Source organism: Mus pahari, chromosome 15, assembly GCF_900095145.1.
Source record: "Mus pahari chromosome 15, PAHARI_EIJ_v1.1, whole genome shotgun sequence".
NCBI classification, from domain to species: domain Eukaryota; kingdom Metazoa; phylum Chordata; class Mammalia; order Rodentia; family Muridae; genus Mus; species Mus pahari.
In genome coordinates this window covers 5,625,903-5,640,550 of record NC_034604.1, presented here as the reverse complement: position 1 = coordinate 5,640,550, position 14,648 = coordinate 5,625,903, and the positions used below count along the sequence as shown (strand labels likewise).

The window sequence follows — 14,648 nt, the reverse complement described above, 5'->3', positions numbered from 1 at the left end:
GTAACAGGAAAGCGTATTTACACAGGAATCCAGCCTGCCTTTCATAATGATAATCACATATGAGTAGTAGTTTTGTACTCCATATTGCCTATTATGTTTCTCATGAGTCAGAATCATATAGATCGATTCCATAGTCTGAAAAATACTGCACCATACAGTGTTTTGTGGAACACGGGAATTTTCTCCCCTTCTCCTGCCGTGTTAGATTTTGCTTTTCCTGTGGGTGGTAAGACTTGCTTGAGCACTGAGGAAGTGGAGTCCTTTGCCCTTTGATTTCTAACAATCAAATCTAGCCATGTAAGCAAATGAGGTAGTCACCTATCAGATTTTCATATACTTTCAGACCTGATAAATACTTTAATTCTCTTTCTAAAATTTTAACTTCTATTTCACTCTGTAACTGCAAACCCTGCCTCAAACACATTTCTATTTTAGGACATAGTATCAGGAGAAAAGGCAACCAAAGTGCTGTTTGTTTGTTTTACTCTTAGTGCCCAAGCTCCTCCTAGTTTAGGGTCTTTCAGCATTCAGAGTCAGCACCCTTGGCAGCAGAGAGAAAAAACCATTTCCCTAGAGAGCAAAGGCATCCAGGGCAGAGCCATTGTTGTCAAGCACTGGACCCTTCCAAGGGTGGATTTGCCAGAAGTTGGATGGATTTCACCTTGACTGTAAACAGCCCGGAGCCATTGTGACACAAGCAGCATAGGTCACATTAAACTGTCCTTTCCTCCATAGTGTGGCACTTGATCTTGATAAGAGAATTAGAAAAGGAAATCAAGTTATTATTAAAGGGACCAGACTAGGTATGTTATAAAGAGATAAGACATCTCTTCTTGTCTCATCTCTCTGTGCAACCTTGACCAGATCCCGATGTGGGTACACTTGTATGCTTGGATGGAATAAAAATATTTATAATGGGGCTTCTGTGGTGCCGGGTTAATTGCCTTATCATTGGTTCAGCTCTGCAAATGAGATGGACTGTTTAAAGACTGGTGGTTTTAGATCACTCTTTAAATCTTTTGATAGAATGCTGATACACATTTCTTTGGTCTTCAGCAAAGTAGTTCTGAATGCAAACCTTGCCCATCTGGCAGCCTACTGCCTTTCCCTAGAGCTTAACAGTCTTGACTGAATTCTGAACAGTTAGTTCTGCCTTTGTAGTCACATCTTATTTCATCAATTGTTGTGCTTCTCATTTCCTTCTGTTGGAGGCGACCCTCAGTGCTTGCATTTTCTCCTTACTGATACACTGTCCTGAACTGGAATGTGTGGAGGGTGGGATTTGCAGTTACAGACTGAAATAGGAAGTTAAAATTTTAGAAAGAGAATTAAAAATATTTATCTGGTCTGAAAGTGAAATTCTGGTAGATAATTATCTCACTTGCTCACATGACTAGATTTGATTGTCAGAAATTCTAGAAAGGATATAAGTGACATGGACTGGCTGAACATAATCTTCAGTTTCTTGGGTTTAAAATAGCTGTAGGAACAGTCTATGTTCTGTCTACCTTGTCACCTATTAATATTGTGCCTGTGATTCAGAGAGAAAGTTTTTTTTTTTTTTTCCTAAAAATCCTTGGGGAACTGCATCAGTATCATGCTTAGAGTACCTTCTTGTTAGCTATCCTGCCAAAGTTGCTTACACCTGAGTCCACTGTTTGTCCTGAATTGTATGTGTTTTTTCCTGATGTTGGATAATCTTTCCTCTTATATCCTCAGAGATAATTTCCTGTTCTATAGCTGCAACTTCATTTCTCAGCCCCCCCTCCATTTCCATGTGCTTTGATTCTAGACACCTTAACATCTCGGGTGATGATGTCTCCTTTCTGTCCAGTGTAACTCTGTCCCTTGACTTTGATGCTCTTAGTCATCTGTCCACTTGCCTTGGCTAGACATCTTCCCTGTGTCCTATAGAATTTGGATGCTGGAACACAATCTAGGGAGGTCTTGCTTTCGGTTCTTTCTAATGTGCTAGAAATTGCTTATAGCTGAGTTGCAAGATAATCTTTTTTTTTTTTTTTCCCACAAGGCAAAGGCTTATTGGGAGAGGGAAGGAGACAAAGGGGGCAGCAGGGAAGAAAGACAAGAGAAAAAAGGCTGCAACACATCATATTTTATCATCATTGATGCCTGCACATTTATTACACTTTCATACAAACTCAGGCTTTCAAATTTCATCGTTACATTTATTCTCTATCTCCATCTCTGTTTCTTTGTGTGTGTGTGTGTGTGTGTGTGTGTGTGTGTGTGTGTGTGTGTGTGTATGTCTACACATACATGGTTATGCCACAGTGCCCATATAAAGAACTGGAAAGCTTCAGGAATTAGTTCTTTCCTTCTACCATGTAGATTCCAGGGATTAAACTCAGGTTGGTAGGTTTGGGGCACTTCATACTTCACTGGCCCCAGTTTTAAACTCCCTTTTAAATAAACTCATAAACTCAGTTATATGAGCCCCATGCTATTCTAGTTAGGGTTTCTTTAACTGTGATGTAGGTCCATGAACAAAAGCAACTTGGGGAGGAAAGGGTTTATTTGGCTTACATTCCCACATCACTATTCACATCAAATGAAATTGGGACAGAAACTCAAAACAGGGTAGGAATCTGAAGGCAGGAGCTGATACAGGACCGTGGAGGGTGCTTCTTACTGGTTTCCTTCCTATGGCATGCTAAGCCTGCTTTTTTTCATAGAACTTAGAGCTACCAGCCCAGAGATGGCACTACCACATTGGGCTGTGTTCTCCTCCATCATTAATTAAGTAAATGGCCTACAGGCTTCATACAGCAGATCTTAGGAAGGCATTTTTGAATTGAGGTTCTCTCTCATGACTTTAGCCTTTTTCAAGTTAATATAAAACTATCCAGAACACATGGTAAAATCATGAATTAAAAATTGGTGTCAGGCTGCTCCTAAAACAAAATTATAAGAAAATCCTAAATGTAGTAATGGGAATTTGATTATTTTTCTGAAATTTCTAGTACGTGTTAATTTAACTATTCAATTTTTTTTAAGTTTCATTTTTCTTCTGGTTATTTTGAGAGCAGTACTGTGAGTAGGAGGTGTACCATATGTGTGCTTTGTTTAACAGAAATTTGCAAGTAATACCACCCTCTTCCCTTAGAAGGAAATGTGGCATTAGGTGTTTTCCTAGGGGATAGTTTTCGTGGATTTGTCCCTGACCACTGTGGAGTTAGTTAGTGGTCTGTGGGGCTGGGATAAGTGTTGGTTGACCCAGTCAGTGCCCATCCTTTACCACTGCAGGGTTCTTTAAGACAACTGGAATAAATAGGCACCACTAGAAGAGTGGAATAAGATAATCAGATGTGGGGCATTTCTTAAGAGCTGACTTCCAAACTTTGTTATCATTGGATTTTTACCAGGAAGTGTGCAGATGGGTCTGTGGGCATATTCAGAAGCTGGGACGCTTGACCGGTTGCTAGTTCTACATCTTAAGGGCCATCCCTCCCTCAGTGTCCCCGGCATTCTTTGGGGGACACTTATGCCCAGTGACATGTTCACTATCCTCTTTCTGGTGTATATTTATGAAAAGAATGGGCTAAGGTTTTCAAGGAGAAGCACATGATTAGTTATGCAGACATCTCTGCTTACCTATATATGGTATAGCCAAGTATATTGTTCCTGTTGTAGTTAGTTGCCCGAATATGTAAGGACATAAGAACACTATTCTGTAGACTCCCCCTTCTGCTGCTACTCCTCACTCCACAACATAGCCATAGTCCATAGTCCACACTTTATTCCACAATTTCTTCCCAGGTTCAGAGCATTTGCCTACTGGGTGTCCAGCCTCTAAGGAACTTAGTCCAGAGATTTCATCATGCTCTAGAAAACCATGTGTTTATTTCACTGTAACTCTAGTGGCTGAATAGGATCATATGTAATAAAATGGTTGGTTTTCCTCCAGTTTAAAAAAATGATGATGCTTTTACATATATAGAAACAATGTTTTTTGTTGTTGTTGTTGTTGTTTTGTTTTTGTTTTTCTGAGTAGTTTTCTTTCTGGCGCTGGCTTAAATCCTTCGGATGGGTGCTGCTTGAACTCGCAGAGGAGAAGCGGGCCTGTTCTATTTGCTTCCTTTATTAGTGTGGTTTCACTGAGGTTTCCTCAGCTTGGAGGTTTCTTCTTCCCATTAGAACCTCATGGAGACTGGGAACTGGGTAGCAGCTATCTGAGTCCAGAGCCAAAATGAGCCTTGCTGTGACAGAGGCAGCTTTTGGAAATGCTAGCGCTTGCCTTGTTGACATGAGTGGCACTTGGTCTCTGACAGCTTCTCCATGTAGAGACTGAATAGAAGGGTGATGGACTGGGTAAGTGCCGTCCATTCCAGATGGTTCATCAGCTTTATGCATCTCCCCTCTCCCTCTAGCATGAGAATCACATCTATCAGAACTAATCTTTTTAAACTGCTGGGTTAAATTGAGGTTTCAGCTACCTTATAATTAGTGTTAAGTCTCAACACAAAATGTGTGTTTGTTTGTTTGGCATTTATTTTGTTTTGGAGTTTTGCTTGTTTTTGAGGGGGTGGTACAGAAACCATCTGAGAACAGAACGCCTAGATTTACATTGTGAGCACTCAGCTGCTACTTTTTCACACTCATCTGTACCATAGTAGCATGCTGTTTGCACTCAGGGTTGAACTTTAGTATGTTTAGTATGTTTTTATATCTAGGGACTACTACTAAGGGTTAGGACTCAAGAAAATAAAGTCATGTACCAAAATTTAGGAAAATGTTTCCTGACATGTCTAACTATTGAAGAGTGCTAGCTACCTCACTACCAGTACAGTGTGCTCTGTTCAGAAGCAGAGGACGAGTTCCTCTAGAATTTTCACTTTAAAATGTAAAGTTTGGAGAGTTCAGCGAACGAACTTGACTTTTAGGCACAGGCTCTAGGCCTTCTGGGAAAGACAAAGTTTATGATTATGTTTATAAAGTGTGCTCATTCAGAAAAGCAAAAATTGTTCACTTGCATTATTTAGAGGAAACCAGACAATTCTATGTACTGTGTGTTTATTCTGCCCGTGCATATTTTTTATTTATTATTATTTTCTTTATTTACATTTCAAATGCTATCCCGAAAGTTCCCTATACCCCGCCCCCGCCCCTGCTCCCCTACCCACCCACTCTCACTACTTGGCCCTGGCCTTCCCCTGTGCTGGGTCATATAAAGTTTACAAGACCAAGGGGCCTCTCTTCCCAATGATGGCNGATTAGGNCATCTTCTGCTACATATGCAGCTAGAGACNNNAGCTCAGGGGNTACTNGTTAGTTCATATTGTTGTTNCACCTACAGGGTTGCAGCCCCCTACAGCTCCTTGGGTACTTTCTCTAGCTCCTCCATTGGGGACCCTGTGTTCCATCCAATAGCTGACTGTGAGCATCCACTTCAGTATTTGCCAGGCACTGGCATAGCCTCACAAGAGTCCGCAATATCAGGGTCCCTTCAGCAGAATCTTGCTGGCATGTGCATTAGTATCTGGGTTTGGTGGCTGATGATGGGATGGATTCACTTGATTTTTGACAAGGGAGCTTAAACCATCCAGTGGAAAAAAGACAGCATTTTCAACAAATGGTGCTGGCACAACTGGCGGCTATCATGTAGAAGAATGAGAATTGATCCATTCTTATCTCCTTGTACAAAGCTCAAGTCTAAGTGGATCAAAGAACTCCACATAAAACCAGAGACACTGAAATTGATAGAGGAGAAAGTGGGGAAATGCCTCGAAGATATGGGCACAGGGAAAAAATTTCTCAACAGAACACCAATGGCTTGTGCTGTAAAATCAAGAATTGACAAATGGGACCGCATAAAATTGCAAAGCTTCTGTAAGGCAAAAGACACTGTCAACAAGACAAAAGGGCCACCAACAGATTGGGAAAGGATTTTTACCAATCCTAAATCTGATAGAGGACTAATGCCCGTGCATATTTTCTAGCATGTCACACTGCTTCCTGGTGGGTGACATAGGTATGTCTGTGTCAGTACAGTACTCTTGGTGGATTTAGTGGTTGGTAGATATGTTGTCTAGGTCGACTGAAACTTAATATGCTTGTGCTCTTCTTGGAAGTCCTTTCAGTCTGTGGTAGCCCCATTCTTATTTCTGATTGTCAACCTTGTGCTCCAGAGCACTGTCTGGGATATAAAAACAAGTTGTCAGTCCTATAATTCTGGCGACCAGCAGGGAAGTATTAGCTGTTGCTTGTGTTTCTCTAACAACTCCTTGTGCTGTGTTTTAATGGTAATGGAGAGTTAAAGTTGTCTGATAGACAAGGTTAGGATGTGTGTTTCAAGTTTGAATATATGAGGTTTTGACTGCACCTATGCAGTCTTTGTGCTGGCACCTATTTCAAGCAACAAACACACCTATTCTAGTTGACAGCTCTCCTAGTGACTTGTTTCATGCTTTCTGAAAGTTGGTTAGGGTTATATATTTGCTATTTTCTTTGTTATATAGACTATATAGAATAAATGCTAAGTAACATATGTGCTACCTACTCTCTCTTCAAAGTAACAAGATCCTGACTTGAACAGAAAGAGACTATCGCACATCAAGACTCTTATTTAGTTCAAGTTGAAGCAAGTTTGAAAGATTGTGTCTTCCTTTCCCATCTTCTCCCTGTAGAGCCTCCTTCTTAAGGCATTTACCTGTGAAACTCCAGTGTATTAAAGCAAAAGTTAAAATACCAGAAGAACTAAATTACTTAAGAGTCTGTCAGTGATTCTTTTTTTCTTTTACTTGTTTTCATTTGTGTGTGTGGTATGTGTATATTTGAGCACAGTTTTGTGTGCATGTATGCACGCACATGCACGAGAGTATTGTCTGGGCAGATGCAAATATGTGTGCATGTATGTGGAAGAGCCTTGTTCTTTGATCTGCTACACCTTGTTCTTGGAAACGGGATCTTTCCATCAGACATGTAGCTCACTAATAAACCCTGTCTCCTCCTAAGTCTGAAATTACAGATGAGTCACCATACCTACTCAGCATTTAGGTGGGATCTGATGATTCAAACTGTGTTCCTCTCGTTTACTAAGCATGCACTTGAACCACAAAGATATCTATCTCTTCAGACTTTGTTTCTTTAATCAAATTTGGTAAGCAGTTAAAAACTGTTCATGTATAAGAACTTGCCTCCCATTTATGTTTGCCCAGAATATGTCAGCACTTTTGTGAATAAGCATTTAGTGTTGTCTTCATCATCTCCATGATTATCCTGTTTTTTCTCCTTTTATCTTTAGATCATTGCTTCTTAAAGCTAAAGACAGGCACTGTTTTATTTAGTGTTGATTGGGTTCTTGCAGATTTTGTTGGAATGGTTTAATCCCAAATAATTTCTTTCTGGTACTGTAAGTGGAGCTGAATTCAGGCTTTCCAGAATGTTTAGATTCTCTTTTTTCCCAGAACTTATTTCTCCTGCTTGGATTACCCATTTCCCTAGCTCTGGAGTCAGACCATTCCTTTGTTATTGTATAACTTAGACTGGGATGGTTTTTGATAGAATACTAAGTTATTGAGCTAAGTAGAGAAGCCCCTGATCCTTAGAGATAAAGCTAGGGCTGCAAACCAAATAATGCCCATGGGAATGGGAAGACAGGAAGACTAGAACAAGGACTTGTAGCCCCTGCCATATCTGAGGGGCCTGTTTCTACCAAATGGCTTGATTGTCCAGAGATGTTGAAAATATGGGTATATGTGTGCACACACGCTCAAAAGTTTCATGCATGTGACTCTCTGTGCTCTCAAAACCTTCAGATTGCTATGTGTTAGTTTGGTTTTTCTTTTAAGTTTGGGCTGAATAGAATATCTGCCATGGCCCACATCCGATTCCACATGACCCATGTACTTCAAACTCTACCTTTTACCATGAACATGCCAGTCAGTGACTTTAAATGACCTCAGACCTCATTTGCTCACTTCTGAGGAGCACACGCCCTAACATAGGTATAGAACTTGTACAGAATTGTATATAATAGTCTTCCCTACCTTTTCAAGGCCTCTCACTGCAGAGGAGACTTTTCAAAAGACAGCGTAGTTTCAGGTCACTAGCTCGCCTGTGGAACATATCAGATATGGGTGGATTTTAGTTTTCTTTTGTATTGTTTCTCTAGAGTTTTCAATAGCAGTATTCTTAATGGAACCAAAAGAATCTACTAACATAAAAATCAGCTTTGACAGTATAAAATGGAGAAGTTGAAAATAATCATGACTACCTAATAATCAACTTGTTATTTACTTAATTTCTCTTTCTTTCTTTCTTTCTTTAAAGATTTAAACATGGAATTCAATCCTTCAGACCATCCTCGGGCCAGCACAATATTCCTCAGCAAATCTCAGACAGACGGTAGGTTACTAATTCATTTGCTTTAAAAAATATAGTTAACCTAAATGTGGACACTGCTAGGATTTGATTTTTCATTTATGATAAGAGTTCCCTTTAGTGATCATGAAGTACTGTGTGTAATGATGCCCTTTGTTTATTCTGTGGTAATGAATTACATTTTTACAATTTCACATTTGAAGCAACTGTCTTCATTTTGCCATTAGCTAGGTTACCTCTGGTAGTATTCTATAGTGAAAGTTAATTGAATCAGAAATTTCCCTTTAGGTACTAAAGTTTAGGATGTGACACTTAGGAAATTCTGAAAGATCAGATGTGTTCACTTGCCTAACAGTAAGTTAAACAAAACGTCTAAACTTTAAATGAAAGCCAATTAACTCTTTCTGTCCTGTCACTCAGCTCAGTTGAACCTGCATATGAGATGCATATCCTTTCATTTCATTTCTTTCCTCCTCCTCTCCCCCTGCCTCCTCCTTTTTTTTTTTTTTTTTTTTTTTTTTTTTTTTTTTTTTTTTTTTTTTTTTTTGCCCAACTTTAGTTAATAAGCTCATTCTAAAGATGTTAGAATTCTTGCAGTCTGTCCTAGGTGTGAGTATTTCTCCTATGGTGTAGGCATATCTCTTCTTGCCCCATGGCTTACTTCACTGTTCTCTGGCCATTGGTTTCAAAGAAGAGGAAAGATAATACAAACTCAGTTTTTATAAATCTTCCAGGACACCACAAGAGAAGTAGGGCATAATGGCAAAGTGAGAAGGGTATGTCTGGCGAAGGAGAAAACCTGCCAGTTCTACCCTTTACAGATTGATGGTTCTAATTCAGTTGAGGTCCTACAGAGACTACAAAGAAGACAAACATATCTAAAACAGTAGTTATGTATAAGAATGGAGGACACCTCAGTAGTAGGCGGGTGTCAACTTTGACACAACATGAATGATTGTCAAGCAGAGTACTTCAAAAAAGTCTCCAAGAGTAAGAAAAGAAAATTCAATAAGCACCAAATATACTGGTGAAAGATGCTTTTAATCTATTAGGTTAAAAAAAAAGTCAATCCCCAATTTTTCTCTTTGACAAATAAAAAACTGCTGAGAGCGTATTACAAGCAAAAGAAGGTGGGATAGGATAGGGTGATGAAAATGAGGATCAAAACTGATTTTCCCCAAATACTGAGAACAGTGAGGTAAGAAACTAGTGTCAAGCCTGGCGGTAGATAGGGTTCTTCTGAGGAGCTGAGATGCCTTCCCTATACTCTCCGTTGATTGTCAGAGCCTTTGGGTGAGTGACACACACACTGTGATTAACCTGGTTAAAGGAAGTGACCTAACAAGAGGAAGGATTCTTCCAGAAATAGGCTGTGGCTGTTCATTCTGCTAGCATCCATTTTTCTTCCTTTTTACTAGAACTTCAGATCTTTGTGTACTGCTTTAGTTTCTGCTAAATACGAGGGCTTTCTACTCTACATGCAGACACAACTGAGTTTCATATTACAAACAAAGAGAAAAGTAACCTCTTCCAGGAAGTGTGCTTCTCTGCTCTTTCCATTCAGATTGCTCCCCTGGCCTGGGATTCAGGGGGACATTTCAGTTCTGTGGCCCTCACTGTCATAACTTCTATCATTCTTCAGGCAGAGCCATTTGCTGAAAACAATTGTCTTTAATGAGCAGTCAATTTATCACTGATTTTAAAAATTGTTTTTTTTATACACATAACAATCTTGGCAACTTTAATGACTTATTTTTGAGTAAAGTAGTTGAGAGAATTGTGAAGTAGTTGGTTACTTAGTTTATGAAACAACTTTGAACAACTTGGTGCAGAAAACTTAAAGCTGCCATTGCTCTTCTATTCATACATGGCCAGTTAGAACAATTGCTCCACATGTTCCAGGTCGCAGTGTCTGTGTTTACCTGTTCGCTTATTAGTTCCACATCATCTTCTCTTGGATCCTGCTTCTCTGATGGGATTTCATAGTGACTCAGAGTATATGGTCCTGATGGAAACCTTTGTTGGTTCCAGGTTCTCCTTATACATCTAGAGCAGTGGTTCTCAACCTGAGGGTCACAGCCCCAGGTAGCATATAAGATATATTTATATATACACAATATGATTTATAATAGTGGCAAAATTACAGTTCCAAAATAGCAATGAAATAATTTTATGCTTGGGGTCACCACAACATGAAGAAGTTTGCAGCACTAGAAAGGCACTGCTTTAGAACCTATGCATTGAGCTGGCAGATTATGCATCCTGTATTTAAAGTGGCTGCCTCTCCTCAACCTTCTGTCATACCACTGATCTCTAGCCATTTTAGCTCTGTAAACACCTGAGCTCAAGACCCTACTCTCTTCTAGCTCTGAATTACTGTGTGACAGAATACATTTTTTTTCTAATTTATGTATTCCTCAGCATTTTTTTTAATATTTGCTTTATGTGCTGTGTGCTGGTGAACTTCAGAACTGCAGATTGCTAGACACCATCTCACTTACCTGTTTGTTTTTTCTTTGGCCTAGGAACAATGATATTTCTCTCTTCTGGCTCTTTTAATTATGCAGTACATTATAACTAGCCATATTCACCCGTTTGTGTAACCGAACATGAGACTTGAATTCCTAGCCAACTATGTCTTTTTCCCTATAGTCAGCCTCTATGTCCCATGTGCCCAGGCTGTAACTGTTGTCTTATGCTGTACCTCTGTGAAGAGCCCTTTGTCAAGAGATCATCCTGTTTGTCTTTCTATGATGACTTACTTTATTTCACATTGAATTTCATTATTCAGAGTGAACTTTTTGGTTTGGATTTTTGAAATAGTGTCTTGTTTTGTATCCCATACTGGCCTGGATGGAACTCAGCATTTCTTCTGCCTCAGTCTCAGTACAAAGATTGCAGGTATATGCCACCAACCCCAAAACTATCTAAACGGTTATAAATAAAGATGATCTGTTTATCTATATTGCCTTCTGCTTAAGAAGAGAGATTGTTCTCTTCAGTTTGCTCTGAGTATGCTGCTACCAGGTGTAGAAAGTTGATAAAACAGGAACAGAAGGTTAAAGGGAGGAGTCTTACTACTTCATCCTCACTAGCTAAACCACTATGAGGTGGCTTTATGTAGCAATACACTTTCTCCCTCAATCTCTAGCTTTATTATAACGGGATATAGCTCTTTCGTAAGCAGTGATTTTCAACCTGTGAAGTGTGGCCCCTTTGAGGGTCAACCAACCTTTTTACAGGGGTCACATAGTAGTCTTACGTATTAGATTTTCATACTGCAGTTCATAACAGTAGCAAAATTACAGTTACAAAGTAGCAATGAAATTAATTTTATGATTAGGGGGCCACCACAACTTGAGGAACTGTATTAAAGGGTCAAAGCAGAGGCAGGAGGACATAGGTTTTTCTTGCCCAGGTAGTAAATGTGTAGTTCTTTTTTCTCACTCTGAATTTAGTATGACTAGCCTGCCCACCTCTTTCACCGCAATTATCCCTTGAGTTATAGAAGGTAAGGGCTGTGTATGTGATGGGAAGTGGGGAATAAAGGCTCTTGGCCAGGCCAGGTCTGTGAGGGATACTTTCTTCAGGTGCGGGGTTTTGGTCTTCTCTTGAACATTGCCTTTCTTTGAGCATTGGGCCTTTCAATCTGGACAAAATTGTTTGCATAGTACAAACTCCAATGGCAGTCAGTTAGAGCTAAAGTGAGTTTTTCTTCGCTTTTACCGTAGCCTAATGGTGCCCCCAGGTGCAGTGGTTAGGGGTCTTTGTCAGGAAATACAGACACAGAACAGAAAATGATGGTGGTGATTTGCCCAACAGGGTAGGGTTCTCTCCCCTTGCCGTCATAGTCTCATTCTACTGTTGGTAGACAGCCTTGTGCTGTGGTCATCTCTGAACACCTTCAGCTCCCCCTCTATCAATACCAAACAACCCTCTCAATGTGTTTCATAGCTTAGTAGCCTATCTTCAATTAAATACCCTTTGATTACCTGAGCCGTGACATCTAGGAGGCTACAGAAATAAAAATATGTCACAGACATCTTGTAAGAACAGCTAGAAGCCACACATAGTGATGTAGGCTTTTATTCTCAGCACTTGGGAGACAAACAAACAAGCAAAACCAGCCTGAGCAGCTACAAATCGTGGGTGGGTGTTCTGAAGTCCACAGTGACGAGAAGCTCAGAGCCATAGCTATTTATCTGCTCTTTGTAAGTATGGTTTTTTTCTAATTTGTTTTTGCATGAACACATCTAAAAGCATGTGTCTTAGGTGTACACTTGGCAGATATCCTGGGGGTGGGGGTTCAGCGGCATTAAGTCCTCCTGGAGATGGAGTTGTAAGAAGTTGTATCCTGCCTCATGTAAATGTTGTAAACCTGACAGAGCTCCCATGGAAGAACAATAATTACCCAATGAACTATCTCTCCAGCCCCTGGATATGTTTATCATCTTTCAAGTAAAGTTGGTAACTGTTTCTGAGACTACAAGAAAGATGGGAAGGATGCACAGTCTACCAGAACTCCAAGCACAGTACCCAAAATAGCACCACAGTCTAAGTGACTGTAGCCTAGCAGCCTTTTTACAACAAGTTTCTTTCTTTGGCTAGGGCTGTGCCACCCTTCTACTGGCTTTGGTTTCAGAGATTTGCTACCTGTAGCACCTTACACCAGAGCACAGGGTCTAAGAGGAGAGAAGACACACTTGAGCTGAGAGTGGAAGGTAGTTCTTTGCTCAACTGTTCCTGCCTATCTCTGTACTTCTAGTTTTTCTTACTACAGATAAATTGGTCTTGGACAAATTTAAGACTTACCTCTGAACATCTTGGAAGCAAACCAGGAATAGGTCAGGTCTGTAAGATGATAGTAGTACTTTGCAATAATGTACCCAGTCAACACCTTGAGTCTTCAAAATAATGCCTCACCTCCATCGTGTGCGGGATGGTGTTCTAGTGCCTTTGTTAGCTCAGTTGTTTCAGTGTATGCATGAACTCATGGGCATCCTAATGCAAGACAAGTATACATGTCAGCTTATAAAAGCAGTAGAGAAATTGGGCATGGTGACACATGCCTGTTATTTCCGAACTCAAGAGGCTGTGGCAGGAGCACTGAGTCGAGGTCAGCCTGGTCTGTAAAATAAGACACTTTTTAAAAAAAAAAAAAAAAATGAAATCGTGTAGAAAATTTCCTAAAAATGGAATCAAATAGGAAAAATACAATACATATGACAAAATACATTTGTATTTTAAAAAATGAAAATATAGTCAGTGAAAATGCTGATACCAGTACAACAGATATGTTAGTGTATTCATGAAGAAAAACACCCATTTTCAAAAGTATACATTTCTATAAATGCACACAGGAAAGAGACTTTAAAATATACACCAAAATATTGTGTTGTGATTGCTATAGTATATTTTCTCTTTGTGCTATTTCCCAAGCTTTAATTTCTATTTATACCATTTTAAACTTCTTCCTCATAGTGCTTTATGTTTTTCCAATTTGACATAAATATCTTTTATAATGAGAAATCATTTCTGGCTATAGTTGGTTGACTTTTATTTCTGGAGATAGTTGGCTGTGTTTCTGAAGAAATCCTCTGGCCCTTGGTATTGTCTGTGGAAACAAGTTGGTTGATAGACTTTTGCCGTGTCCTGCTGCCCTTATCTTCCCCGTCCCACAGTTTCCTCCTGATTTTATACAGCTGGGCAATTGTCCTTTCTGTCCCTGTTGTCTCCTCCTTGCTCATTTGTATTTCCTCATGAATGTACAGAATATCGCAATCCTCAGGATCTAGATCTAGAAATAAAAGATCTGCTAACAGTTCAAGCTCCCTTCCTGCATTCTTGTGGAAATGACTTCACCAGGATGCCCTGCCCAGGGCTAGGAAGTGTGAGCTAACATCCTCTTACAGTACACTTTGTATTGTGGCCTTTGTGTTCTTGACCTCTGCTCAAGTTGTGAGCTCAACAAAGTGGAAGTTTGGTATGTACTCCAAACTAGGACTTACCAGTTGTATTTTGGTGTGTGTGTGTGTGTGTGTGTGTGTGTGTGTGTGTGTGTGTGTGTGTGTGTGTATACACGTGTGCGCTGTCCTATGTCTATGTAGAGCAGGCTAGTTTTGAACTCACAAAGTGAGTTAGTTTGAACTCACAAAATTTAGTTAGTGTTTAGGGGTCTATAGAACCTCACTGGCAAACAACTCAAAAAGAGGTAATCCATTCTGATATTGAGGGTTTATTTGCTAACATGAGTGAGGCACCTGGTTGTCTGTATTGTTGAGGTGTCATTCCCTCATCCTTCCTTTTTG

The 14,648-nt window shown here is 39.8% G+C and overlaps 1 protein-coding gene across 1 annotated transcript in view; it reads left to right on the top strand.

The window, feature by feature from the left end:
- Ccny (cyclin Y) overlaps window positions 1–14,648 on the top strand; it is a 137,921-nt gene that overhangs the window by 62,813 nt on the left and 60,460 nt on the right. Inside the window, exon 2 of the mRNA XM_021214507.2 lies at window positions 8,290–8,364. Within this exon, the coding sequence (XP_021070166.1) occupies window positions 8,290–8,364 (75 nt within the window). The remainder of the gene's footprint in view (window positions 1–8,289; window positions 8,365–14,648) is intronic.